The sequence below is a fragment of the Thermobia domestica genome, chromosome 5 (assembly GCF_964235325.1).
Source record: "Thermobia domestica chromosome 5, izTheDome1.hap1.1, whole genome shotgun sequence".
Classification (NCBI taxonomy): Eukaryota; Metazoa; Arthropoda; class Insecta; order Zygentoma; family Lepismatidae; genus Thermobia; species Thermobia domestica.
In genome coordinates, this window is record NC_137458.1 from 219,320,231 (window position 1) to 219,347,977 (window position 27,747).

Below are 27,747 nucleotides of genomic sequence, written 5' to 3' on the forward strand. Positions count from 1 at the left end.
AACTGAAATATCACTTTCAGAACTCTCTCGTCTGTACTAATGCCTTCTGCTGTTCAACGGTGATATCACCACTTCAAATTTACAGTAAACAAATGAAGGATTCTATATGGGTGGTTTAAACAATTAAATTACATATTCAAGAACTCCTAAATTAGGACTGCAGCATCAGTTTCGCATTTTCTAGGGTGAGTCTCATAATTTGAACACGTCTGTACAACAGTCTTACGTGTTTTGTTGAGTTTTCAGTATTTTAAAAATTTTACTTCAATAAAATGAAGAATTACAGATACCATTTTAGGTGCATGGCACCATCATCATCATAGGTATTCTGCCATTATTGACAGGTCACTTGTTGCAACTGAGAAGCTTCCATGCTCCATGGTCTTCCACTAACCTCTTTCTATTGACGTACGATTTTTCTGTTTTGATATCGTCAATCAATATTATTGTAGTCTCCTTCGCCTCTCCCTCTGTCGAAGGTGTGTGACACTTGAAGAAAAAATTAAACATACTTTTATTAGGGTGTGCCTGTGATTCTGTCCCTTGATTTTAGTTCATTTTGTCAGAATTTTCAAGGTCTTGTCCTCTTGCATTTTGTCCTGCATTCGTAATAATCTGTTTAGTAATTCTAACAAAGACTGTAAGAAGAATAACAATATCTTCAAGTTTCATCATACGTTTTAGATGTTATTCTATTTATTATTTTCGGAAAAAGGACTAGGATACAGTTCTGCCATTAGCTGTGTTATTCACACCTACTTTAGTAAAAATTAATGTAATTTTTTAACACCTACGGGGAAATGGAAAACTGATTGATTCAGTTGCAGGAAAGCCGTCTGACATTGTGACTGAAACGAACATATAATAAACCTAATTCGGCCTAATATCAAGTCATTTCACATCAAAATTTTATTCAGTTTTCCAGAAGTCCATTTCCAATATGCTAAGGCTCTCAGTACGTAAAATGTGTCACGGTTAGTTTCCTCAAGAGATGTTTGGCCACATATTAAGTAAACAATGCAAGAGAACGCATAAGAAAGACCTTAAGAAAAAGTCTTAGTCTTGTACATCACAACTTCTTTTTCATCATCACCTTATCAGCTGATTTGTCTTCTGTACATAATTCTATACTATATGCGATAACATACTTCTCATATTTATATTGTCAATGTACAAGCTTGTAAATAGTACCAATACAAAATATCCATATCACACATTCAAATACTTGTATGTTTTCTTGTATAGAGTTCAAACCAAATCAAGAGGTCAGATAATCTGGGATGAGGGCCTTCTTATGCACCCTCTTGGATTATTTGTTTAATGTATGGACAACCATGTCTTAAGGATGTAAAATATTATGCCTTTTATTTACTGCTAACTTTACCATGCTGGACATGAATTACTGGAAAATTGAGAAAAATTTTGTTTTCAAATGACTTTATATTAGGCCGAATTAAATTTGTTTTATGATTGTTTCAGTTACAATGTCAAACGATTTTCTTGCAACTGAGTCAATCAATTTTCTATTTCTCTGCTGGTATTTAAAAAATCACATTCAATTTTACTAAAATAGATGTGAATAATACTGCTAATAAAAAACAGTATCTACTCATTTTTCTGAGAAGAACAAGTAGAAGGGCATTTAAAATTTATGATGAAATCTGAAGAAATAGTTATTCTTCTTACAGAATCTCTCACAATTAAAAGGAAAAAAAAACTAGAAGAAATCCCTCCCTGTACAAAATTCCCCATCTCCAAAGAATAGGCAGAAAGGGAATTATTGAAGCTTTTGTAATCTGGAAATAAACTTTTTGTTTGCTTTTAATATATAAAAAGACTGCTCCTATAGAAAAAATTGCAGGCTACATCTCTAAACGACAATATAGTGGTTTCTGCAAACGTATTGTATTGCATATTACATTAGTAATTTAGCGTTATTTGTTGATTTTTTTTTTTGCTTATACATATATTGTGAAATATTGTAACTGTATTGTATAAATGTTCTTTGTTCAATTTTAAATTTACTGCTTTCTTAATGTATACAGTTGGTATTTAATGTTCACTCGTGAAATGTCTAGTGAACTTTTGTCCTAATTAAGTAACCTTCGGTGAAATTTTTCCTACTCTTCATAAAATACACTCCACACAGTATAAATGGAAATTTTGAATGTTTTCTTGGTTTCAGAAGTCTGGTAAAATATGCTTTATAAACAGTTTTATTTAATTCTCATTTTAAGGAATTTGTCTTGGGATTCTCGTATCTCTATTTGAAAGAAACGAATTTTTTAACCAATTACAAAATAAATTCTCAGAATGGAATAGGTTATATTATGTAATTCGTGTTTAAGTGCAGAACAGATAATGAGAATAATAATCTTAGTAGTACAAAATAGCTGTTATCGTTGGAACTAGCTACGCTCGTGACATTATCGCTACTAGTTACCACATCGTCGTAAATTCGTGTGGTGGCGGTGAATTTCAGAACTATAGAAAGTGAATGAAAAGGGCACAAGATCTAAACGGCACAAGTCCTAAAATGCACAAATCCTAAACGGCACAAGACCTAAAATTTAGGTCTAGTGCCTATATTTTTAGGACTTATGATTGTCACCCAAAGAAGAAACAAGCAATCCTTCGGTGGTAGATTCATCGATAGAGAACTTTTCTTCGTTTCGGCTCATTTTGAAACACCCACACATTAGTTTGCTCTTTAGTTTTAGGTCCATTTGAATAGATCCTAGTTTGGCCTCCTGTAAAACTAAATTTCACTTACGTTGGTTGAATGTACTGAGCATTTATTTACATTGATTTACACCAACTTAGTTTTGGGGTCGAGTCAATTTTTGTGGCATCCAACGGCTTCAAATATTTCGTACGTTTTCATGGCTACGCATTTATTTCATGTTAACGTCCAACGATGCTGTAATCTCATAGTATGATACATCCTGATCTTTCTGAACCGTTACACGCACAGCATAAACATTACTGGCAATAACACACTTCGGTGGATGACCTTCATGAAATTCTTTACTGAGGAGTGTTCAACCCCCAATATTTCGGAAAATCATTTGTTCAAAGTTTTTTCAAAAGTTCTTCATCTCTAAAAGTAAAATGAAGTCACTTCATACATAATTTTCGTGTTGAACTACACAGAGTACATTCCAAATCACGTAAATCATTCCCAAACGCATTAACGAGACATCTCCACTTTTTCAAACGTACCTACTTCTTCACACTGTTGTGAAGAATACACAAATCATTTATGCAAAAGATCATATATAATATAAACGTATAAGGAGCAATCTTTTGAATTTGAAAAAAAAAAATGAAATGAATAAGTTTTACGTCCAACGGTTATGTTGGCTAGGCTAAAGGAGATGGTGATTATGAGAAATTAATGAAATGGTGGAATGAAGAAAGTGGGAGGAAACGGGTGAACCCCAAGGAACCCCTGCACACTGTGTTTGTCCACCACAAAGTTCACTTGGCGAGGGCTATGATCGAACCCGGATCCCCAAGCACAAGAGGTGAACGATCTACCACTGAGCCAGCGCGGCCCCCTGTCTTTTGAATTTGAATTTTATAATGGAGGGACATTAGCAGTATTATAAGTAGCAGTTTTAGAAACTTCGTGCACTGTTCGTAGGCCCAAAGTTACACAAAATTGAAAATTTCATTGTTCCAAAAGAATTTCATTCCACGAAAAAGTGCTTAGATTACTACCACATCTAATTACATTTTTTGCAGTAGATATACAGATGAATGCAATGATGGATGTTTGTAATGCTTTATCGTCCTTACTGTGTAGTACTAATTAGTATGTGTGGTATTGGAAGTTTTAGTTTTACATGTTAATTTAAAGTGTGTAGTAACCCAACATAGTGCATTTTTTTTAAAAAAGTTGTTGGTTAGAAATCCTGTCTATATGGTGTTCAGTGAAGTACTATATCAGGCAATATAGCTTTTCGATATTTACACGACACGAAATTTGAGTGATTTGTTTCTATTGGTTTAAAAGTTACAGATGGATATCAATATGAACATTCAACCCTCCATATCTGCTATTGTATTTATAACAATAAATTGTACTTTAGTCATTTTCTGGTAAAGTGATGTATAAATAAAATTTTGCATCATTAAATTACTTATTTTTCCTCGATGTTCAACCCGTGAGTGTCTTTAGTAGTTATTTAAGTTGTTGTGATTGCAGCATATAAAAATGTATGTATAAATACTAACCATTTACTTGTCCTGCCTGTACCATTTGGTTACTTTCAGGAAACTGAAAATTAAATGAATTCGATTTTAGATTTAATAATACTTATTTGTCTATATACATGCCTCGAAGCAGTTAAACTTGTTTAATCACACTGGTACTTAATGTAAGATAAATGATATATTTCCTTTAAACTAGTAATTGATGCAATGCAATTGAGAATCTCTAGAATTTATAAATATCTATGTATTTAGATTTTGCCAACCAGTTAACTTATTTTTCAGAATATGTTATGATAGTTTCGAATATCTAGAGTCAAAATTAACAGACTAAAACCATATCCCCAAATAAATTGAATCTTGGGTAAGTGCATAGAATCCGTACTTCCATTTAGTCCAAAGATTTTTGCGTTTGCTAATTCTGTCAAATAATCCTTAATATATGAAAACGATAATCAAGCTTCTTGCACTCTTTGGTTGCAAAGCATAGATGTTTATTTTGAGTGAAGAATGCAGACCAAAAGTATACGAAAATTAAATCCGAGGCTAATATTCGGACCGAATGAGACGAAAGTGGGATATGGTTGAACAGCTACTAAAGATGGGAAGCTCAGGTGATCTGTTTATATAGGCAGAATGGAAGGAAGTAGGGCCCCTTTCGAAAATTTAACTATGAACCCAATCGCAAAGTCACAATTGAATGAATAATACTGTGGTCCGAATGAAAGGATAGTACTGCGGTGAATCTTCTACAAAGGGGAATAGAAAGTAAACCCTTGATTCAACCCGATTAATTGCTGATGTTATTCGTTTGTGAACGAAAAGCTTTGTTCTTAGTTCATGATTTTTACTTCCTTCCCCATAAGGGTGTGTAAAATTTCCGGATTTCTCTGCTCCCTGTCCTTCAAATCTATCATCCTGAAAACCTACTAGGATCATCCATCCTATATTTTTCTTACTCACTTGTTACGAAACGTAAAGCGCCTGCCAAATAAACTCCTTATATTCCGTGTTCCAAATCTCATGTCCATTTTACTTTGCTCAGGTCATGCAGATTTATCAATCTTGGTCTGATTGCTTGTTCAACATAATCGCAGCTAACATTTATATCTTGAGGCATTCCGTTTAATCCGCAAGCTGAGCGCTTTGCTTTGGTGGCAGACATCCAAATTACGCAAGAAGATTGATGTGGACAAGTGCTATATGGGACAAACTAACTAGGATTACGTATTGTAGTCCAGGTGTGCTTCTGGAATTTACATAATTATTTGTAGACAGTTAATAGCTTTTGCAAGAAAATCAATATTTTCATTTTCCTTGAACTTAATGAACATAATGCTGTGCAGTTGGGTAAATGAAAGTTCTGTTCAAGAAATTGCAGCACAAAAAAAAAAAAAAAAAAAAAAATACACACACACACACACACACACATACTCTGTCCTTTGAAGTAATTGTAGTCTCGGGTAATGGATGTACGTTTTAAATAAATGTTCACGGATTAAGTGTTCTACCAACTTAGTGAATAGAGAGTTTCATGTTCAACTTAAGAAAACATTAAATATTGTAATTTGTAAGAAATAGGTTGGTATAAATCCGTTACACTTACTAACCGTATTTTAGCTTTGATATTTTCTGGAATATATTTAATATTTCAATATGTTTTCAATGCGAATATTCTCAGACAAAGTGTAAAGTAAGTGAAATAAATATCATATTGTTCATTTTTGTTTGGATTGTTAATCTGTTTTCATATTGAATACGTTATGAAACTGTCTCAAGTTTATCTTCATTTCTAATGATTCATATTTTTGTTAGTTTCATCTATAAATTGAATGCTTTTCCATTTACCTCTTAATGCTATATTGTACCCACCATAAATTAACAAAAAGAGTATTTCGGATGTCCTAAACATTTAAAACTACGCTAGTTTTCCTTTAAAACACCTAGATTTTGCTTATAGTTAAATCAGGTATATTCCAGCTTTTTCTTAGGAGTCGCCCATTTGTGACGTTTTATGTGCAATTCACTACTAACCTATTGAAACACTGTAATTATAATTGTCTCATTAGGTATTTTAACCTGTAGTTTAAACACATGTATAATCGTTCATGGAGTTGCAATATAAGAAAAGTTTTGTGTCCTTCAAAATTGAAATCTAGCTTTGAATAGAATAACACGAGTCTTTGCATACAATGTAAATAATATTATTTTCAAAGATCCGTTCAGGTACTCATCAAATTGATTATAATGTATTTGCGCCAGTCATGAGGTCATAATTTGCGACCTTCCTATAATGTCATACAATTAGTTTCTTCGGAATAACGCAGACCAAACATAGAGTTGAGATCTTGACGATTTTCTTCGTGTTCAACGGATACATACTTTAACAACTCTACATTATACCTAATTTACTTTTGTGAAAATAAATAACTAAAAAGGAAAGTTTTCTCGTTTTCGTAATCACGTTCAGCCTATTTCGTCGCAGAACACTCAGACAATGTTTCAGTTGCATAAGTTAATAATTCCTTAACGTAAGATTTTCTCACATCGCATATTGTATTTTTAATTTAAAAGAAATGTAAAACGATAGTTTATTGCAATGTAGATGAAATGTATCCTACCAATGTTCTTTAACATGCCTCTGATAATATTCTTTTCAGAGTACGAATATATATGTTATTATAAATAGAACCAACTCCATTTTGGGGAAAACTCATAAAACGTGTTCTATGCGTGAGGTGAGCTTTGGATTGTATTAATCGCCAGCCAGCTAATTATATTATTTTTCATTGTGCGTTAAGTAAACGTATGGAATTACTTGAAGAGCACTGCTTTGATAACGAAAATACATAGCTTTAAATTTTAATGCAGTTGCTATCAGGATTACTTTCGAATTTTATTAACTTTTTGCTTGATATATTTTTATTATTTCTTATGTTAAACTATGCATTCGTATGTTACAATTATTATTTATAGTAGTTTGGTTCATATGTATCTTTCATTTTGTTATGTTAAGCTGTAACAATTGCTTTTGGAAGTGTGAAAAAATTGTTTAACCACTGCATTTTCTAAATTTTCGGGTTCAGTTATTCACATAATAAAACCAACTTGTTCATAGTATTGCCTTATATATGGAGATAAGTTATTATAAATAAAACTTTGTTTATGTGGTATTTATTATAACACTATTTATTTTAACATTTTTTGTTCTAATTTGTTTTGAGAAGAATATAAAATTAAAACAGTTACCTTTAACGATATTCTTATTATATTACGAAGTCATCTTTCATAAAATAGCAATAAAAACATATATGAAAATTTAGTTAAATACAATTACAGCTGGAACAAGACCCAATCGTTACTTGTTAAAATAATCGAAAGAAAAGGGTACATATATGAATCGAAACACTTGATATTTTCAAGTTAACAAGGTTGGAGAGAAAAAAGCGTAATGTAGTAAAACATTAGGTCATGAGTTTGAAAAGTAAAAGTTGATATGGTTACAAAATTGGAAAAAGCGAACCTTCTCATGTTAGGAACATCATGATACCACTACTAAAAAGAACGTTCCCAGCTACTTTATACTAAATATAAGGATCGTTCCGTATGTTCAGCCCTTGAACCCAAATCCTTGTAATTTTGCGCATGATATCACACATCCTTCAAATTGAAATTCATTGTGATTAAAACAAATAAAGCATTCTTTCTTATTGTACTGGTTACTGGTCAGTAAGAAATGTAGAGTGGCTAACAAAAAGAGTTCTGTCTAATTGTAAATACACTATCTAATAAAAATATCTAACACCCTAAGATATCCATTTTGATATGGTGCGAACTGTTAGGGACAATTGCCTCTTTTATGAGCTAGTGACACGAAGGTGACATAAATTTGCTGTTGCAGACAAACTTGGTGGTTATAGTGTTGACATATCTGCAGTTGTAGCATCATTATGATATCATTGTGAGGGACCTATGTGTAGCTGTTAATCACCCAGCAGAGACACATTAAATCTCAACTGGCAATATGTATTCAATTATTCATAAAGATGTGTTAATGCAAAACGTTTTTGAACGGTGGGTCCGTGGATGCTCGAGCAAAAGAGGACACGTTGTGGGCGAAGACCTGGAATATTGTTTGTAAATAAGGCTGGCGAATGGAAGTTTTTAGGAAAGTTTGTCACCATAGATAAATCGTTGGTCATCATTTCCAACCTGAGTGTAAATTCCCAAAGCATGCAATGGAAATCCCGCGCTCCTTAGAACGCAAGGACTTCAAGGAAAAGCTAGTAAAGGGAAAAGCGATGGCATCTCTTTCCTAGAAGAGACAGGGAATTACTTTAACTGATTATCTCAAACAAGAAGAGACAATTGCCAGGTGTTTATTGAGAAACCCTAATTGCCAAATTATGCATTCCTATGAGAGTAAACGTCATGGAAGGATTATCCGTGGTATGCTGTTCCATTGCAATAGTGCTTTTGTTCATACTTCTCAAGTTGTGGAGTGTGCAATTTATGAATCAGGATTCTAGTGTGTCCCCGTTGCCTCTATTTGACAGATGTGTTTTCCAGTGATCTGTTTCCTAACCTGAAGGAAGGCCTTTGTTGCAGCCATTGGGGCAATGGACAATGTGATTTTTTTTCTGTAGAACCAACCGAAATAGTGGTTTTTTGCTGGTATTGCATCACTGCAGGATCGACTAGAAAATTGTGTTAGTGCTGCAAGAGGATATGTGGAATAGCAAAACATATTCTGTTTATCGCCGGGACCACCTATATAAGGGAAAACAATGTTCGTATAAGCAAGATCATGGTTTCTAGCAGAGTACTCTCAAGATTGTTTTCACTTACGTCACGCTATTACCCGAATAATAAAGGACATTTCACCGGAAATGGCATTAGAATCCTAATGCTAGTGAGCTGATGCAAAAATAAAAATATAATCGACTTGGTAGCTTCATTTTTTGTACTAAATATGAAACAGAACCATGTATCCAGGCCCGTGCTGGGATACTAACGAGGGCGTGGACGTGTCTACCAAAAGGGCGCCCATCCAAACTTGAATATATATATATATATATATATATATATATATATATATATATATATATATATATATATGGGGTGTAACTTAATTAATGTAGTAAACGTCTGGAGGTGATTCCTGTCCCCCGAGATAAAACGAAAAGTATAGACCAAGCTGGATTAAGAAATTTCTCGAAGCTATGACCACTCGAAAATTTTCGGAAAAATGAAAAAACAGCCATACTTGAGAACAAAATGTCGGACCGAGATCTGACAGAAGGGAATGGCTATTATTTTTGTCCTAGATTCCATCAGTGTACAATCGGATATAGTGCAGTGGCGGTGTAAGGGTGACTCCCAAAGACATTGGTGTATTCCTCCGACTATTTTATCACATTGAATAAGGAAAATTAATTACAATCAAGTATAAGATTTCAACAAATCACAAGTATGCTAATAACACATCGTTCAAATTAGAACACTTAGAATTCGAAAGAAAGAGAGATGCACATGTGTGATTGATCTATTTTTGTCTCAACAGATAATAAACTCTCGGAAGAAGAATTTAAATGAAAAGAAGTCTTTAACTCATCACAAGTATATTTTCTAGGCTAATGGCAAGGGATGATAAATGAACAGCTTTCTGTCCAAGTTAAGAGTGTGTGCAAATGGAAGAAATAAATTTTATCCAGATTAAGTTTATAACGACTGTGCATAAGACAGTCAGGCTGCAAATATCATGTATGATGAACGAGAGTACAAGAGATTCTTCACATGACAACACTGATTACCACAAATATGTAAATTTGGGCAAAAGTAAGCTGCATTGGGTCGTAATACGTAATTCAGTGGGAGATAATAATTCAGAACACAGAAGCAATGAAGCCCGACGAAACACACACTGTTGCGCATGTTTGCACAATGACACAAAGAAATAGAGATTCAAACTACCAGTATACTCCGTTTAATACAAAGTAGGATAACTGTGAATTTCTCAGAGATACCTTGTTCAGTATTTGTGCAAAGCAGTATGTGTACACGAGACAGCTGTGAAGAATTACAGTTCTTAGACTAATATTGTCGACGATTGACCGCATTGCAAAGATGACATCGGCGAAGCAAATTTTTCCTCGTGCGGTCAAACACATCTGAAATTTCTGAGATGACTGCCGCAGCTATGTTAACTTGAGCAACCAGTTCTTTGGCTGTCGTGACTGGTGTTGCACACAAAAAGCGTTTCATACCCTCCCGAAAAAACTAAATCTAGCGGCTTGAGGTAGGGTGAAGAGGTGGTCATAACAAAGGTCCTTCTCTCATATCCAACGACTTGGAAATGTTTCATTTATGTATGTCTGCATATTCCTGTCAAAATGTGCAGGTGCATTGTCATGCTATGATCACATCTGCTGCCTTATGTTCAATTCCACATTTTCTAACAATTTTAGGAGAGCATTGCGTAAAAATAAAAGATACGTACTTCCACATAGCCGGGCCGGTAATATATAAGGTTCTACCACAAAATTGTCCACTATATCGCACCGCACGCTCATACTAAATCTTTGCTGCTGATCGTGCACTAGAGTTGCATGTGGATTTTGGCTACACATGGCTACTGCTAGTTCCGCAATAGTCTAAGATCGTTCCCAGTTCGCTATCTTCAAATTCAACTGTCAACATGGTGCGATTTTCTCCGATTTCACGTAAGGGAATCGAAGAGACCCTATCTCTCGAAGGCGAAATGGAGGCGTGAAAGAAGTACAGGAAAAGTTACTCTTCTTCGAGGGCGACGGTCACGATATAAATGCCTCTCCTCTGGGCTATTTCTCCATTACTCTCCATAAATAAAGTGCATGTCTGCCAGCTCGTGGACAGGGTAATCTGCCATTGTATAGGCACGTACAGATTAACTTCGTGATTTTTACTTAAATACCAATGTCTACACTTTTATACGACCGTGAATACCTTTACACAACAATCTACCGTTGAACTCAACACTTCCTGTCCTGTTATACAGTAGTTTCACACGCAACACCAGAGCATCGGACTATGTATATCACTCACAAGTTGCGTAGATACCTACTACAACACAGTCATACTAATTGACGTCGATTCCACAACAAACCTGCAAGACAGCCTTCTGCGAACCACGCGCAATTGGCACACAAGGGACGATAGTTCCGTTGTGTGCGACCAAAGGGTCATTCTCTTAGTGAAAGTACTACGAACTACGTACGTTCTACTACGTACGTAAAAGTGTCACATTCTTTTTTCTTTGTGTAAGCATTCCATCCAAGTCCAAAGTGCATTAGAACGTCTAAAAAAGATTTTCCCCCATTTTTTGGATGTAATTACAATGAGCTTTCTTCTAGGAAATTTTTCCAGCAGTGACAAAATCAAAATGTAAGTGGGCTACACTAGGACGCTATATTGGTATATTTACAATAGCAATGTAGTTTTTTGTAGCTCAGGGGTAAGGGATGGTTTGCAAACTCCAAGTGAAGGGAAACGCCCCTCGAATGTATCCCTCTAACAAGATTCACCTAACGGAATAATCAAGTACACTGTCCCAGTGTATTTCTTTGTATCGTTATGCAACGTGTACATCATCTCGTGTTTCATCCATTTTTCTTTTTTCTGTGCACAGAAGTATCATATTCCACGGAATTACATATTACGAGGAGGATACCGTTTAATGCAGCTCATTTTTGCCCAATATGTATCCACGCAATATTTGGGAATCCCTGTGTAATGTGGAGAATCCCTTGTACACTGATTCATCACACGTGATTTTTGCATTTTTGAATACTACATGTTATGTTTCTTTACATGCCGTCTGACTGTCCTATGTACAGTCGTTTCAAAACTAATGTGGATCAAAGTTATTTTTTCCATTTTCACACTCTCGTAACTTTTACAGGAAGCCGTTCACGTTTCATTTGTCATCATTAGCCTAAAAATATAACTGTGATACGTAAAAGACTTCGTTTCAATTAAATTCTTCTTCCGAGAGTTTATTCTGATGCTGAGACAAAATAAATCATTCACACATCTCTGATTCTTTCGAATTCTAAGTGTTCTGACTTGAACAATTATTATTAGCCTACTTTCAATTATTGAATTCATGTACTTGAGTGTATGAATGTTTGATAAAATACTCAAAGAAATACTCCAGTTCCGTTGGGAGTTACCCTTGCGCCGCCACTGCACTATATTATATTGTACACTAATGGATTCTATGACTAAAAATAACGGACATTCTCTTTTATCTGACTTCGATCCGACGTTCTATTCTTGAGTTATGGCTATTTTTACATTTTTCAGACAAGTTTCCGGATGATCAAGGCGCCGAAAGGAGGCATTTTTACACCTATGTTGGTGTACACTTTTCGTTTTATCTCTGTGCCAGGAATCACCTTCAGACGTTTGTTACATTAATTAAGTTACATCCTGTATATATACGGGCACCATTTCATGTATTAAAACCACCGAATTTGTTTAGTAACGTAAGTAGCCAAAGCGAGAAAACGTCTTTCCTGGAAAAACACTTCTTAGTTCTTGTAACAAAAATTTTTGTTAAACAAAATGAAGCTAAATATAGAGCTATACCAATAAATCAATATAGCCACAGATATATTTTAGAAATATAACTAGTATCAATTAAATTAAGAAACAATAGTAATATGTTTCGTTAGTCAGTCACTTGTTAGTATTACTAAAGCACTCCTTGATATTGGTCATTTTCGATTATTTTTATATATCCCTTCTCCTCTCCATGTTGCGGGCCACGGCATCGGAAGTGTCATTGTTCACCTCAGAGTATGAATTTGACACTGATATTGGTCATTTTGATTATACAGTACATATAATCAGAAGTGTCACTGTTTGTCTGAGTGACCTTGAAAACTATAGATTCGACACTAATATCGGTCATTTTCGATCATTTGTAAATGTCTTTCCCTTCCTTTAAGTTACATGGTCAAAGTGATATGACAAAAATCATTTCATGTTCGAACTTAATCTAGGTTGAAAATTTGAATGAGATTAGTCCGCTGGTTCAAGAGTTATTAAGTTTTATTTATTTTTATATATCTCCCCGTCCTAACTCCTCCCATAAGTTCTATCGTCGAAGTAAATAGAAAAATACCATCCCAGGCCCGAACCTCATCTATATTGAAATCGCTCAGTTGGTTCCAGAGTGAAGTCACATAGACAGTCACTTTCATTTTTATTTTTTTTACATATATCTCCCCCTCCCCTCCCCTACGTCGCATCGTCAAAGGTAAATTTTAAAAAATATCCCAAGCCCGAACGTCATCTGTGTTGAAAATTTGATCGAGGTCTATTGTGTGGTTCAAGAGTTGTTGTTTTATTTATTTTTATATGTCTCTCACTCCTACCTCCTCCCCTAAGTTCTATCGTCAAAGTGAATAGATAAATACCATCTCAGGCCCGAACCTCATCTATGTTGAAATCGCTCAGTTGGTTGAAGAGTGAAGTCACATAGACATTCACTTTCATTTTTTTTACATATATCTCCCCCTCCCCTACGTTGCTCCGTCAAAGTTAAATTATAAAAATTATCTCAAGACTGAAGGTCATCTATGTTGAAAATTTGATCGAGGTCTGTTGGGTGATTCAAGAGTTATTAAGTTTTATTTATTTTTGTATATCTGTTCCCACTCCTTCCTCAACCCTAAGTTCTACCGTCAAAGTGGTATGATAAAAACCATCCAAGGAACGAACTTCATCCATATTGAAAATCTGATTAAGATCAGTTCTGTGGTTCAAGAGTGAAGTCAGATAGACAGTCACTTTAATTGTTATTCTTTTTACATATACACCCCCCTTCTCCCTCCTTTTCGTTGCGCTGTAAAAGTGAAGTGAAGAAAACATCTCAGGACCGAACCTTATCTATGTTGAAAGTTTGATCGAGATCGGTCGGGTGGTTCAAGAATTATTAAGTTTTATTCATTTTCATATATTTCCCCTCCTCCCCTATCCCCTTCCCTAAGATCTACTGTCAAAATGAAATGACAAAAAACTTCTCAGGTTGAACTTCATATATGATGAAAATTTGATTGAGATTGATAGTGTAGTTAAAAAATTATTAATCCATGAACATAGTCACTTTTATTTTTATATTTGTTGACTTTTGTATATCTCCACCTGCACTCCCACCCCTTGAACCTCATCTACATTGAAAATTAGATGAAGATCGGTCGGGTGGTTCAAGAGTTATTAAGTTTTATTTAATTTTTCTATGTCCCCGTCCTCCCCCAACCCTAAGTTCTACCGTTAAAGTAAATAGCTAAAAACACTCCCAGGCCAGAAACATATCCACGTTGGAAATTTGATCAAAATCGTTCGGGCGGTTCAAGAGATTAAGAGTCACAAACATAGTCACTTTCAATTTTATAATATAAACTAGCCTTTTGCCACACCCAGAGCGCGAGTACGCACATGTTACATGACGCAATTACGTTTCTGGGAACATTTGGAGATGTACAAAACTGGTGCAGGTTAGTATCCGACCAGTACCACACGTTTTGTTTGTTAATCATGCTCGGCAAGTGAAAGTTTGCCTCATCAATAAACAACTGCAAATGTGGAGTTCTGTCGAATTTACTCTGTGGCCCATTGAGCACATTTCAGAAGACAATCTGGATAATGTCCTGCAAGGTTTGGTGAAGTTGTGGCTTGAAATATGCCACCTATTCACTGACTCAATCCGCATGATTAAGGTGCAACCTACACCACTTACAAGCGCTACTTAACGTGTTTCTCTTTAGACCTTTATTGAAAGATACAAACACTACTTAAATTGTTAACATTTTTGAGGCTGTGTGTTTTCTACCAGTCTTGGGCCAATCTGCTTGACATTCGCTTTTTTAAAATTTTCTTTGTACTTTCAACACAGTACGATTGTTGATGGGTGTCCTTTTTGGACGTCGACGTTAGAATCGTCTACAGTCGCCTAGTGTTCCATTCTCCAGAGCTAAGTACGATATTAATTCGCTCTGTTTGTGTCATGGGCAACTTCTACAAGTAAATCAACTGCAACAATACTTCAAAAACCAGTCATAACTTCATAATGATTAGTGCTAGAACCAACAAATAACAGTGTTATTCAACTTCTACATGCTATAAAAATGCTACATTATATGATATGGTTTGTACTTAAGACAATTGCGTAAAATTGAAGATGGGAGACATCACTGTGATGGGTCCTCAAACAGTAACGCTAATCCCTATCATCCACCTACATTGTTACTTTGGTTATAATTTTCAGTGTTTACCACATTTTGGATTTTCCTCATAAATTTCAAAATCTGTGATATATTTACAATACCATTCACCTGTTAACTACTATACTAGATCTTTAGACTTTTACGTTTGAGTTATGGTTCGTCTTTCTTCCGATTGGCATCCTATTTCACACTAAATTTCTGTTGTTTTACAACTGTAGCATCACAACGTTGACAGAAAGTACTTAACCGTCAATACTGAATATGTTTTTGCCATATGTAGATGTCAACGGATCCAATATATGTGTCAATGCCTGCCTTATTTTGTAACACAATGTATAAGTATTAAGCTCAGCTGAAAAAATGCTGCAATTTTCCAGCAGTTCAAAATCTGGCAGGCGGTACTTCGTAACTAAATACTCACTCAGTTTTTTTTGCTTTATTCGGGGATGTATAGATAATCAGATCGACAGAGAGATATGTGTCTTCTATATCTCTTCTCTTTTTTTAAAAAAAAAAGATCGCCATGCTTGCGAGGGAAGTAGACATTATTTTCATACACCTCTAGCAATACCAGTAAACGAAAACGAAGCAAAAACTACAATATAAAAGCAGGTAGCATAATTGACATTCATCGTAAAATGACCAAACTAAGAACCAAAATAAGAACCAGATTTTTTTTAAAAATCCTTAAATATTGATATTATTTGATACAATAGATACATGGACAATGTTAAATTTCGTAGTTTTATTCCCAGGAGTATATGACAATGTTAACTTACTCGTATTGGAGATTAAACTGTAAGGTATTTCCACAGTGGCGTAATAACAATAATAACAGTAGATGCACAAAAATGATTAAAATGATTTAAAAGGACCTTTAGTGTCAAAGATGTACTTTGCAAATAAAAATTTCAAAATAAAATAAAAGAAAAGAACCCATAAGAAATGTTTCTTAAAGGTTTCAATATATAATGAAAATTGCTAGTACTAAATGTGAGATTTGTAGATTTCAACAAAGAGATATATTTTAAACGGAAACTAGTCCCACACATATTTCTAGTACTTTGAGACAGTAATATGTTTCAATATGTGAACATAGAATTGCATGCTTGAACGTAGCAATGAATTTAATTTACTGAAAACATTATAATTATATTTGTAATTATGTTTATATTTGTCGTTTCCAGATTTGATGACAATTTACGAATTAAGCAATTTTGTCTTCAATTTGCAAGTCTTTTTGCACTCAAAGATCATTTAAGAAAGATAATGGAATATTGTTTAGTTAGGAAGCAGCCAATACGAACATTACTATTGTAAACATATTTATACTTGGAATTTGAAGTGATAAATTACCCTTAGGAAAATCAGTAAAGTAACTTGGATAACGATCTGCAGAATAACAAATTAAAGAAGTTAGTTTCGTTTTACAGTGTGAAACTATAATATACGTTCAAATTACGCAAATTTAATACTCAAACGTGAAGTACAGGATAGGGCTAAAAAATCTTATCTTTTTGAAATGTCTAAAAAATCTTTACTAGGTGGAATAACATATATACAAAAGTGATATTAAGTTTGTGAATCTTAGCAATTTATTGTCAGTTCATTTTAAGTTCTGTAATATTTTAATATTATTTTTCTTCTTATTTTAGATTAGCCTTGGAACTTTGAACAATAGAACATTGTGTTTTGCTATGACAGTTTTGTCAAGAATGACGATTTTGTAACGGTCGCTCACAGTGAGTTTCGTAGTCATTTCAACATCCACAGAAATCAAGCTATTTCCTTGAACGGCACGTAACTCCGAAAATATGGAAAGAGTTACACAAGCCGTTCTCTACAGTCAGCATTGGTGCGGTAAATGCCTTACGACTGAATGTGACCTTAGAATTCTTCCGGTTAGATATCTTAGACCTTTAGATCTGGAATCCCAGTATAGAAACGGGCCGCGGTAGCTCAGTGGTAGAGCGTAGAGACAAGAAGAAAATAAAAAAGGCCCTTATAAGAACCAAAAATGGCGGAACGTAATTGGTTGGAAAGTGAGCACTGAGACTTAAGGGATCGGCTGAAAGCCTCAGCAAATAGAAATTAAACCTTTTGTTATTAAAAATGTTCGTAACAATGATTATATATATATGTCTGTATTTTCATTTACGTTCTATAGTGTTTGAAGAAGGATATGTTAGATGTCCGAAACCGCTACATATTATAGTTTAAAATATAGTGGGTTTGAAGCTTTGGTCAGCGTTTCTTTTGTTAAGAGGAGATAGAAGCAAATTTTGGGACGTTGAATAGATTGCAAAACAAAAATGATTCTCATTATATTTTACAGTTCTAGCTATCGAGAGATGTACAGACGGGCAAGCAATGGCATTTTCTAAGACTTGCGGTATTGATATAAAACATAGTTTGGAAGTCTATAAAGGCGTAAAATTCTAAGAGAAAGTTGGTTAATTCTGATTGTAATTAATGTGTACGGCTACTCTGAAGTAATGCCTATCCTTTTGATGTGTTTATATGACATTTTACAACGTTCACTACGACTTTCATTAATAATATTTCAATTCTAATTATTTACTAAGTTCTGTGAATCACTATGTTTTATTTTCTTTATCTACGCAAATTACTCATATCTCTAAACGTAATTGTTTTTGACGTAAAATCTACTCGTAAATTATCCTAACATTGTAATATGATATTGATTCCATGTTTCAATGATCTGCTTTATCGTAAATTGTGTAGTAATTATTGATTTCTTTTAAAATCAAGTTCAATTAATCAAGACAACTTAAATAGAATTTTATCAAAAATGGATATATAATTTCAATTATCATATGCTAATAACACGAATTCTGTTTGTATTAAGTTTAAGTTGCCTACATGTGAGGTGGTAAAATAATACTCTAAATTTTATTTTCTAACGGTGAGTAGAAATTACGTTAATTAGGCACTTTAAGACAGTTTATAGGAAACTGAGTTATACTTGTATAAGAATACATTTTAATTTATTTTATTTCCCTATTTCCTTTAATTTCTATATCTCAATTGTGCTGTAGAGAAGATAATCGAAAATTATTTACGGAAGTTCAGGGTGCCCAAAAGTAGGGATACAGTTCTTTACTTATCAGCTTAATGTATTTTATATAACTTCTTATGGCTATCAAACAGGTAGTAGACCTAGTTTCATTAGCATTTGTTTTCAACGTCTATTTACTTATAACTTAAGCCCGAAACAGTCGTAGCAAATAAATTCTTAAAATAGAATGCTATACTTGATCAATGCAGCGGCGTATACATACTTTTGAGCCACCCTGTATAATTACAATTGATATGTGCAGATTTTCTAAGCGGAACTCGAGTTCAAAAGTGGAAAAGGTACTTCGTAGCATATTTTCTCGTGAAAATAAATATTCTTTCCTTTAGTCTAAGAGACTATAACAGCATGCATATGTCCACAAACAAATATTGAAATACGACTCATTTCGTATATAGAAGTATTCCTCCAAACAAACTTATTCGCGTAACTTTCAATTCAAGTTTATATTCCATTATCGTTTCTGATCTCTCCTAGATTATGAGATATAGTTTCGTCATAAATTAAATTTTTGCTACACCAAAATTGGCATTTATAAAAATTAACAGTTTACAAACTATTGTAATTAATATTACTTCAGCAAATTGAAAAATTAATGTAAGTTTATTTTATTATCAGCTGTGAAGAATATATATTCCTCACGACACATGTATAAACAGGTAAATACTTTCTAAATTACATACACGCCTACTTACTAAATAAGATTATTAAATATTTCAACCATTCTAAAGGGTTTTATTATGTGGTTGTATTTTATTACAATACATTATGTATTATTTAAAAATATTTGAAACTTTCAATAGAACGTGAGTAACGATACTGTGTAAAATATAAATAGATTATTAAATTCCTTTATTCCTATATTCCGGAAGAACTGTAGTTTCTATGTGTTACTTACCTTCATCAAATGCACAAAACAGAAAACGCAGTATGCTAGGAGAAGGGACACAAGCTGTTTCATTGTAATTTATATTCACGAAAATAATTTGTTGTGACATCCATGTATACTCAACATGTATGTGACTCATGGAAAGTAAATATTTTATTTCCTTTGAAGTGAAGCTTGTTTCAGAAGCTTTATCAGCATGTGATACGCATTTTGAACACAATAGTTGCTGCAGTTACTTGACATATATATATATATGAAACTGTTGGCTTTTAACGTTCATAGCTCTAAACACTGAATATGTGACTGACATATGCTGTAAACTCATATATATAATAGTATTAAAATATAATATTGTGATGAATATATTACAAGACTATATTATAGCGCAACTTACATCATAGGTAATATTTGAGTTGTGCGATTGAACTTAATTTTGAGTAAAATTACAGAAGGTTCTTGAACAACTATCGTATAAACGTTGTCGCCTGATTTAAATTAATTATTTGAAATACTACCATGCCAGTTGATTTTTACCTTATTAAAAAGATCAATGGCATACGAACTCCTTATTTACATGTAACTGTGTACTATTTAGAAATTAATCACGGTTCTTTCCAGCATATAAAAAGTAATACATTTTATATTCCTTAAATTTCTATACGCATATAAATAAATAAATATACCAAACATTAACTGTGTGATTAAAATATATTACTTACTTGTTAGTACTTCGAAATATTTCTAATTGCTATAATCATTTGGTGGGAACTAAGAAATTATTAATCTCAAGTAAGATTCATTCATAAAGATGGAGTAGGGTCTTACTGTACTTACTACACCCAAGATGCACCGGGGTTAAAAGTGTAGGTCCACAATGACGTTGATAGGTAAATGTGCTGTGTTTAAAGATTTAAAGGTCATTTTGCTTAATCAAAATTATACCTTCCACATCAGAACAACTGGACGACCATAAGACTTGCGTTGGAGAATTTTCCTGGGATATTCACGTGTTTCCATCTCGCGGAAAATCTTGTACATCTCTAGAATCATTACTCATACTGAATATGTTTCCATATGAGAAAACAAACGTGACCGCACTCCTCCCCAGCTCGTTCCTTATGTATTTCGCACCCCCGCAAACAGTGCCGCTAATTCGCGTGTGTTAACGAAACACAAATTCAATGTTCGTGTATCGAAAAGGACAGCCTCATGCATTCGATGTACCACGGTAAAGCTTGAGATTGGTTGCATATCAGTCACGTTAATGTTTTTTTTAAGCACACCAGCTTCTTGATCTTCCCGCTTCTTGCATAACATAGTTGTGGTCTGCTGCTGTACTTGACTGTGGTCCACCGCTATACATTCTTCACGAAGTATCGCCTTCAGATCGGAATGCTCCCCATTTATATAAAACAATGATGTCAGCAATACAAAACTCCTCGGTTACAATCGTCACATTTCGTCCTCCTTCTAGTTATCCTATGTTTCTTCTACGTGTAAATTAACCCAAATATTATATGCGTGCCAGGTTGTTTGGAGTAATACCACCACAATGCAACTTAGTTTTATAACTGACACACACTGTCTCGTTTCTTTCATTGAAATACTTTACGTTGGGGAAGAAGACTCATTTGATGCCACGATAACACTGGCTCCACATCATGCATTATCTTACTTCCTTTGGACATGTGGGGACCTCTGAGAACATGCTACCGAGCTTTAGTACATTTCCAATAACTACGCAGTATCTTGTGTTACTTTATCTGTCTCGTTAAATTTTGCATATCACTAAAGCATTCAAAGAAAATGCATTTAACACCTGTTACTTTAAAGGTTAAAATTTCAGGTGAGTATAGTATATCGCACTGACTATAAGATTAAAGCGGTGTGAACAACATTTATCCACAAAGACGAAGCAGGACCGTATACACCTCTGAAAAGACGCACTAGGGGTAGGAGTGCTGTGTCATAAAATACGTTGACCGGGAAGTATACAGAGTGTGAAGGTTGTAATGCCCATTCAAAATTATGCCTTCTATAGAAGAACAACTGGAGCACATTCCAATCGTGTTCGACACCGATTACACGAGGTCAACACTTTGGTGATTTACTTGCATCAGGCTGAATTCCGATCACCATGCTTTATTAACCTCTTCGCGTCTTTGTCCATAGTGGCAGAATCTATCCATCAACTGTTTGGTTTCCCTTTTCTTCATTTACAGTCTACCTTATCTTTCCTTCTTTCTTCCCGACAAAATCATAATTGCTTCAATAACGTGACGACACTCATTTATCGTACCTTTTGTACTTCTTTGAAATCTCATTTACTTTAACGCTGAATCTTACGCTTTCGTTTCTAATATCAAGTTTGCTAAAACCACACTTCCATCTGAGTATTTTCATTCTTTCCATGTCAACTTTCTTTTATAATGCATTCTGGATTACTCAAGTTTCTGCTTCGTAAAGCATTATAGGTACTTCTACGATCTTGTAGACCGTATCTTTCACTTTTGCACATCCTCAATTCTGTGCTCTATTCAGCATTTGATACCCCATATTTAATCACAGTGGAAATTAGGTTTGTAAATATTTATTTTGTTCTTTAGATATTGCCCTTCTATCTTTACAATTTGTTTACCATGTTCTCGGAAGTGCATATGTTGGGATTTATTCCTACTAATTCCCTGTATTCCAAAATTGTTCCACACTCTTCTAATTTCTCTTTGGTATTAGATAATACAAGGTCATCTGCAATAGGCATAGAGCAAAGGGATGTATAATGTATACCTGTAGCCAGGACGTTTATAATTAGGTTGAATATGTATGGGCTCAAGGAAGGTCCTTGATGTAATGTGACTCTGACAGAGTCTACAATGTTTTCAACGTTGTGCTTGTTTCCTCATATATATTTTGGGCTAGGTGAGTTTTCCCTTCTGTCATGCTGTTACAACTCTGCCTCTCCACATTACTTGATGCACACTCTGTCACAAAAGCTTCAATTCTTAACGCAAATGAATATTATACATATTTCAGTTGAACTCGGTAATATTGTTGTAGCAGATACGAAACACTATTATTTGTTTTACCTTCGTAATAGAGCAAAAGTTGCGTCAATACAATTTTTTTACTTTTACGTTCGTGTTCATTTAATACCGTTCATGAAATCTTCTACAAATAAATGTGGAAAAGGATGTCTTCAGATTTTCTAGCTGATGAATTCTAGCAAAAGTATTTTTAGCATACCATTCCTAAACAAGTATAGGGTCAAGAATATGAACTTTAAAAAACGCCAGGACATTTGCAGTCCAGATCTCGAAATCAGGAGGTATTTCCACATTAACTTTTAGAAGTGGAATGAATGATATTTTTAAAATATATTTTGTGCTAAACCTTAAGCATCCCGATACCGTATGCCAGTTCTCCTTGTTCAAATGTCGGATGATACATGGATCTTCTGGTTTGAACGATTAAAATCTTGTCCTTACGTTTATCTGGATGAAATTTAGGCTTGATATTGTACAAATCAAAGTGTGCACATTTATCTGTGATGTCACCGTCCATGTGTTGGAGTGTTGTCAATTGTAAACCAGCCTAAACTAAGAAATTCAGAGGGTATTAATCTATTGGCTGAAAATGTGTTAATGGTTGACATGTGTAATTTAAGAGTTGATTTACTACATAATATCCGTATTAGGTTATATGGGATGTTTTAGGTAACGAAGTTTTTGTGTACCCAATAGTGGTGTTAATCGGAAGGAATCATTTTAATTTCAAAGTGCAATATATATGAGCCAATATGAAAAGATAATCTCATGTTTAAATATGGAAACAACATAAGAATAAATGAAGAAAGGGAACAAGTAACATTATCTGAAATCAGAGGACTAACAGTGATGTAAGGGTGATTCTCGAATTAAGCTTTCTTGGAGATTAGATAGTTGGGTGGGAAATAAACCATATTATGACGTATAATCTTGCAGAATGATATGTGTTATCCCCTACTCTAAAAGTATGAAGTCCGGGTGGTAGTCCGAAGCCCACGTTAATAGAAGCCCCGATCCTCATAACCTGGATGCTGCACAAAGACGTAAAATACAAACACGCATTTAGAAGAAAGATGAAAACTTACCATTACTCTACGTCTAAGCACTAGTACCTAGTCACTATATTTTCAATTTGTTACGAACAAGGTTTGTCAACCATGATACTTTCATCACTATTTGTGCCGCTATCAAAGAGAAGCCATGTTTCCAAGTTATTGTCTGATAAAGCATAGTGCAACCAATTGCAAAGCAAAATTAAGATGATGGAGAAATTTATACACACTGAATCATTGGAAGAATCTGAAATAAGTTTTATGAAAATGTTTGTTCTTTATCTTTTTCTTTGCTTTTTATAATTTAATATGAGAAAATTAAACGGTGAGCTTAATTTAACGTTTCACTATTATACTCTTGAGACTAAATGAGACGGATGATTAGTTCAAGTTAATGGTTATGGAACGGGCATAAGAATTTAAGAGGAAATGAAATAATCATATTTGATAGTAATTTACTGATATGTAAAATTACGTATAATGTTCTAAAAATTAAAGTTATAACACTATAATTATATAACAAATTCATACATTATTGTAAATCACGATAAAGAGGGATGTTTGGCTGTGTTCTTTCAGTGTTATTGGTGTTTACCACTAAAACTATTGGAAGATGAGAGGCATACTAATCGACAAATCTTATTGAGCTAAAGAAAAGATACACGTGAGTGAAAAGGTTTATACGTAGAGTCTGAGATAAATGAAAAATAATAAAATTAAAAAGTTTATGCTGTACGAGTACAATATTATTTATTGAGACGAAGCTGATACTGAAATATTCCCTCATTTAGGTCTTCATTATTGCAACGTGACTTTCGTAGCTGAGGAAGTTGATCTTAATTTCACATTGTATGGAACAGATGGTTACGCAGACCTGTATGTATTTGAATTACTAAAAATGACAATGTAGGAAAAAGAAATATGATGAGCTTCATATATGGAGTTGCACTTCAATCTGTGCTGATGTCGCATAGAACACTAAAATAGTACGTGGTCAAGTTAATAATGGTGCTATTTGATGTGAAATGTGGCTGTTGAGTTTATTACTCAACTTATATCTCTAATGTAATGTTGCTTTCCCACGGAAATCACTGTACTCATTATTTGCTCCATAGACACTACTAAAGATGTTACTTCTAACAGTTTTCATACAATATTCTCTTGGTGGTATATTTGTTGATCATCGACCCTTTTTTCGTGCTTCAATGACCTGATGTTACAGGAATGCTTTCTACTTTGCCATGTAATGGAAAACAGCTTACAGTTTGAACAGTTCTATTATCCATACGTATATACTGGTTAAGAGAGTGTCTTGTGTGTCACGAATTGATGTGTATATGTTTGAGATTTCTTCTTGGTGAAGATGTTACGTTTTGAACCTAAAGCACCAGTCAATTATCGAAATTTAAATTGAATTGAAACGAAATGAAATAAAATTTTTGAGTTTTACGTCCCACGTTTATGCCGGTTAGGTTAAGGAGACGGTGATGATGAGTAATGAATGAAATGGTGGAACGAAGAAAGTGGGAGGAAACGGGAGAACCCCGAGAAAACCCACGCACACGGTGTTTGTCCACCACAAAGTTTACTTGGCTGTGGCTGGGATCGAACCCGGGACCCCAAGCACCAGAGGTGAACGTTCTACCACTGAGCCACTGCGGTCCCAGGAATTTAAATTGAACCTAAAATAATATTATAGGTATAAGTTATCTGAAGTATACGGAAAATGAGCAATTATTTTCTTTTGACATAGCGATTATCATATTACATTTCTCTGTGGGTTCATATAAGCGATTTTGTATTGTTGAACCCAAAATAAAGAAATAAATGAGACGAGATAAAATAATCGAATAAAGTTTACGTAAAATCTAAAACTGAACAACAGCAATTATGAAGCTTCTGAAGATATAATGTAGAGTTTATCTTGAGCATTTTACAGATACGTTTATGATAAGAAAAAAACATAGGCGACATGCGTATCGAATATGATTTACCGCTGTGTGAATGGAATGAATCCGAAAAAAAAAAAACAAAAAAAAAACGTAGGACTATTTAGAAAACTTATTCACAGTATGACATAGTTTGTAAGATTTTAACATTAAGAACTGTACCAAGAAAACTCGTGTTATTAGGTATTGTACTAATTTGCAGAGGTCGCTTTGAAGATCGAATGATGTAAATCCATTATCATAGCAACAATTTCAAAATAGGTTTTCTTATAGAGGTTTTATACGTAAAGTAATGTAATGCTTTGATTTCAGATTAGTTCCTTCTTTTATGTTGTGTAATGACGGAAAATCGTGACAGTCATTTTTACAGATAATAATATCATAAAAAAAACACATTATATAATGTCATCTGTTGCGTTATTGAATTTTTGTTCTATTGGAATTTACATTGTATAATTATAATATGAAAATATAAAAAATACAGACAAAATTACCACAGTTGATAACTAAATCATTGAATATATTCATATTAGCAAGACTGTTGATCATAGATGGCGAACCTCTAGGAACACAATGACGGCCGGTCGGCTCTGCAGCATACGGATCTTCAACGAAATTACACCTTAGTCTCCAGCGATTCATCGCTTTGAGTCCTCAACTATATCCGCCAACGCTCTCTCTGTTTCTCTCTGAGTAATATATCTATAAAATTGTATATATATATATATATATATATATATATATATATATATATATATATATATATATATATATATATATATATATATATATATATATATATATATAACCTTCATCAGTGGAGGATTAACTGGCTATCAACTACACTACATTATCAGTAATGCTCTGCTTTCACACACTATTACTTTATCATTTTTACAACTTAACAGTACACGTGTACAGTTTATCCTATACTATACAATGTACATTACTAGAGAGCAAAAAACGCCCCAAGTTAAGAAGGAGAAACGAAAAATTGAAACAATTACCAAAATAAGTATAATAATAAAAAAAAACATGTTGATATTTGATATGTTCATCGTACGAGAATAATTTGTATTGATATTCTGAATGATTTATAAATATAACAACGTAATACACCGTTAAGTTCAATACTACATTATTATATTATTTTAGGCCTCCATTTGCAGCAAAAATTAGAAAATCGTAACAGTGTATCTGAAAATAATTGTATCCCACTGTGACATATATAACCTAACACAGCTCATAATAAATATCAAATTTGTAAAACTCTTGGAGCACGTCGTAAATCTCTCATTTTCCTGTCCAGAAGAGGGGCATAAATTGTATGCAAGAAACCTAACACATACTAACCGAGCTAGTGTGAGAAGAAAATCATGGGTTACTTAAACCACTCAATACATATAGGCTATATTGTGGTCTGATAAGACTGCACATTTTTCCCAATTTGCGTTAAATAAGAGGTGAGACTGAATCTTTCTATGTTAGAAAACTGTAAGTTAGTCAGAAAGCAACCGTAGGTTATATTGTACATCTTAGTAAGTCTTCATGAAAAGAAGTCGGATCTCCTTGTAAATAACGGCCCTTTAACGATATTTATTTTAAATAATAAAGAGTTGGAGGAATTTACTACTATATAACGGGACATTTATTTCGACTGTTTGATACCAGATTCAGGCCCACTCTTCGGTGAAGAAAAACAGTTCAATACAAGCTTTCCTGAGATACAGTATATAATACTATACATACGTATTGACCAAGTTTATGAATCCACACTTTTATATTTTACACAGTATTGAATAAGGAACACGAGATGGTGGCGGTTAAGAGACATTGCAAAAATTCAAAGATTAAATTTGCTGAAAACGAACCTTCAGAGCAGGTAAAATTTTGATAACATGCTATAATTTAGCTTAAATTTATGGATGACTAAACTAGATCTCTTGTTCCAAATTAAAAAGACGAAAACGAGTATTGTGATAAAGTAATCTTATATTAGTAACCAATAGTTCCCAATTAGAAACAAACACTAAGGAAAGAATTGTCTGGTAGAGTGTATTAAGATAGAGACACATTGGATATGTAGTTGGCATACAAGTTAGGGTTATTTCAGAAACTTTACAAATTTGCACTTATGCATCCAGACTAGCTCCAGCAGATGTTCGATGATGAACAATAACTTGTGTAAGTTGTTGATAATAATGTTCTGAACGGATAATAAAATAATGTTA

General features: G+C 33.8%; 1 protein-coding gene across 1 annotated transcript in view; it reads right to left on the bottom strand.

The window, feature by feature from the left end:
- LOC145684770 (trypsin-1-like) overlaps positions 1-19,590 on the bottom strand; it is a 78,702-nt gene extending 59,112 nt beyond the window's left edge. Inside the window, exons 1-2 of the mRNA XM_081757142.1 lie at positions 19,481-19,590; positions 4,240-4,282 (exon numbers count right to left, since the gene is read on the bottom strand). Coding sequence (XP_081613268.1) covers positions 4,240-4,282; positions 19,481-19,543 — 106 coding nt within the window. The 5' untranslated portion in view covers positions 19,544-19,590. The remainder of the gene's footprint in view (positions 1-4,239; positions 4,283-19,480) is intronic.
- Between the last annotated feature and the right edge of the window lie 8,157 nt (positions 19,591-27,747).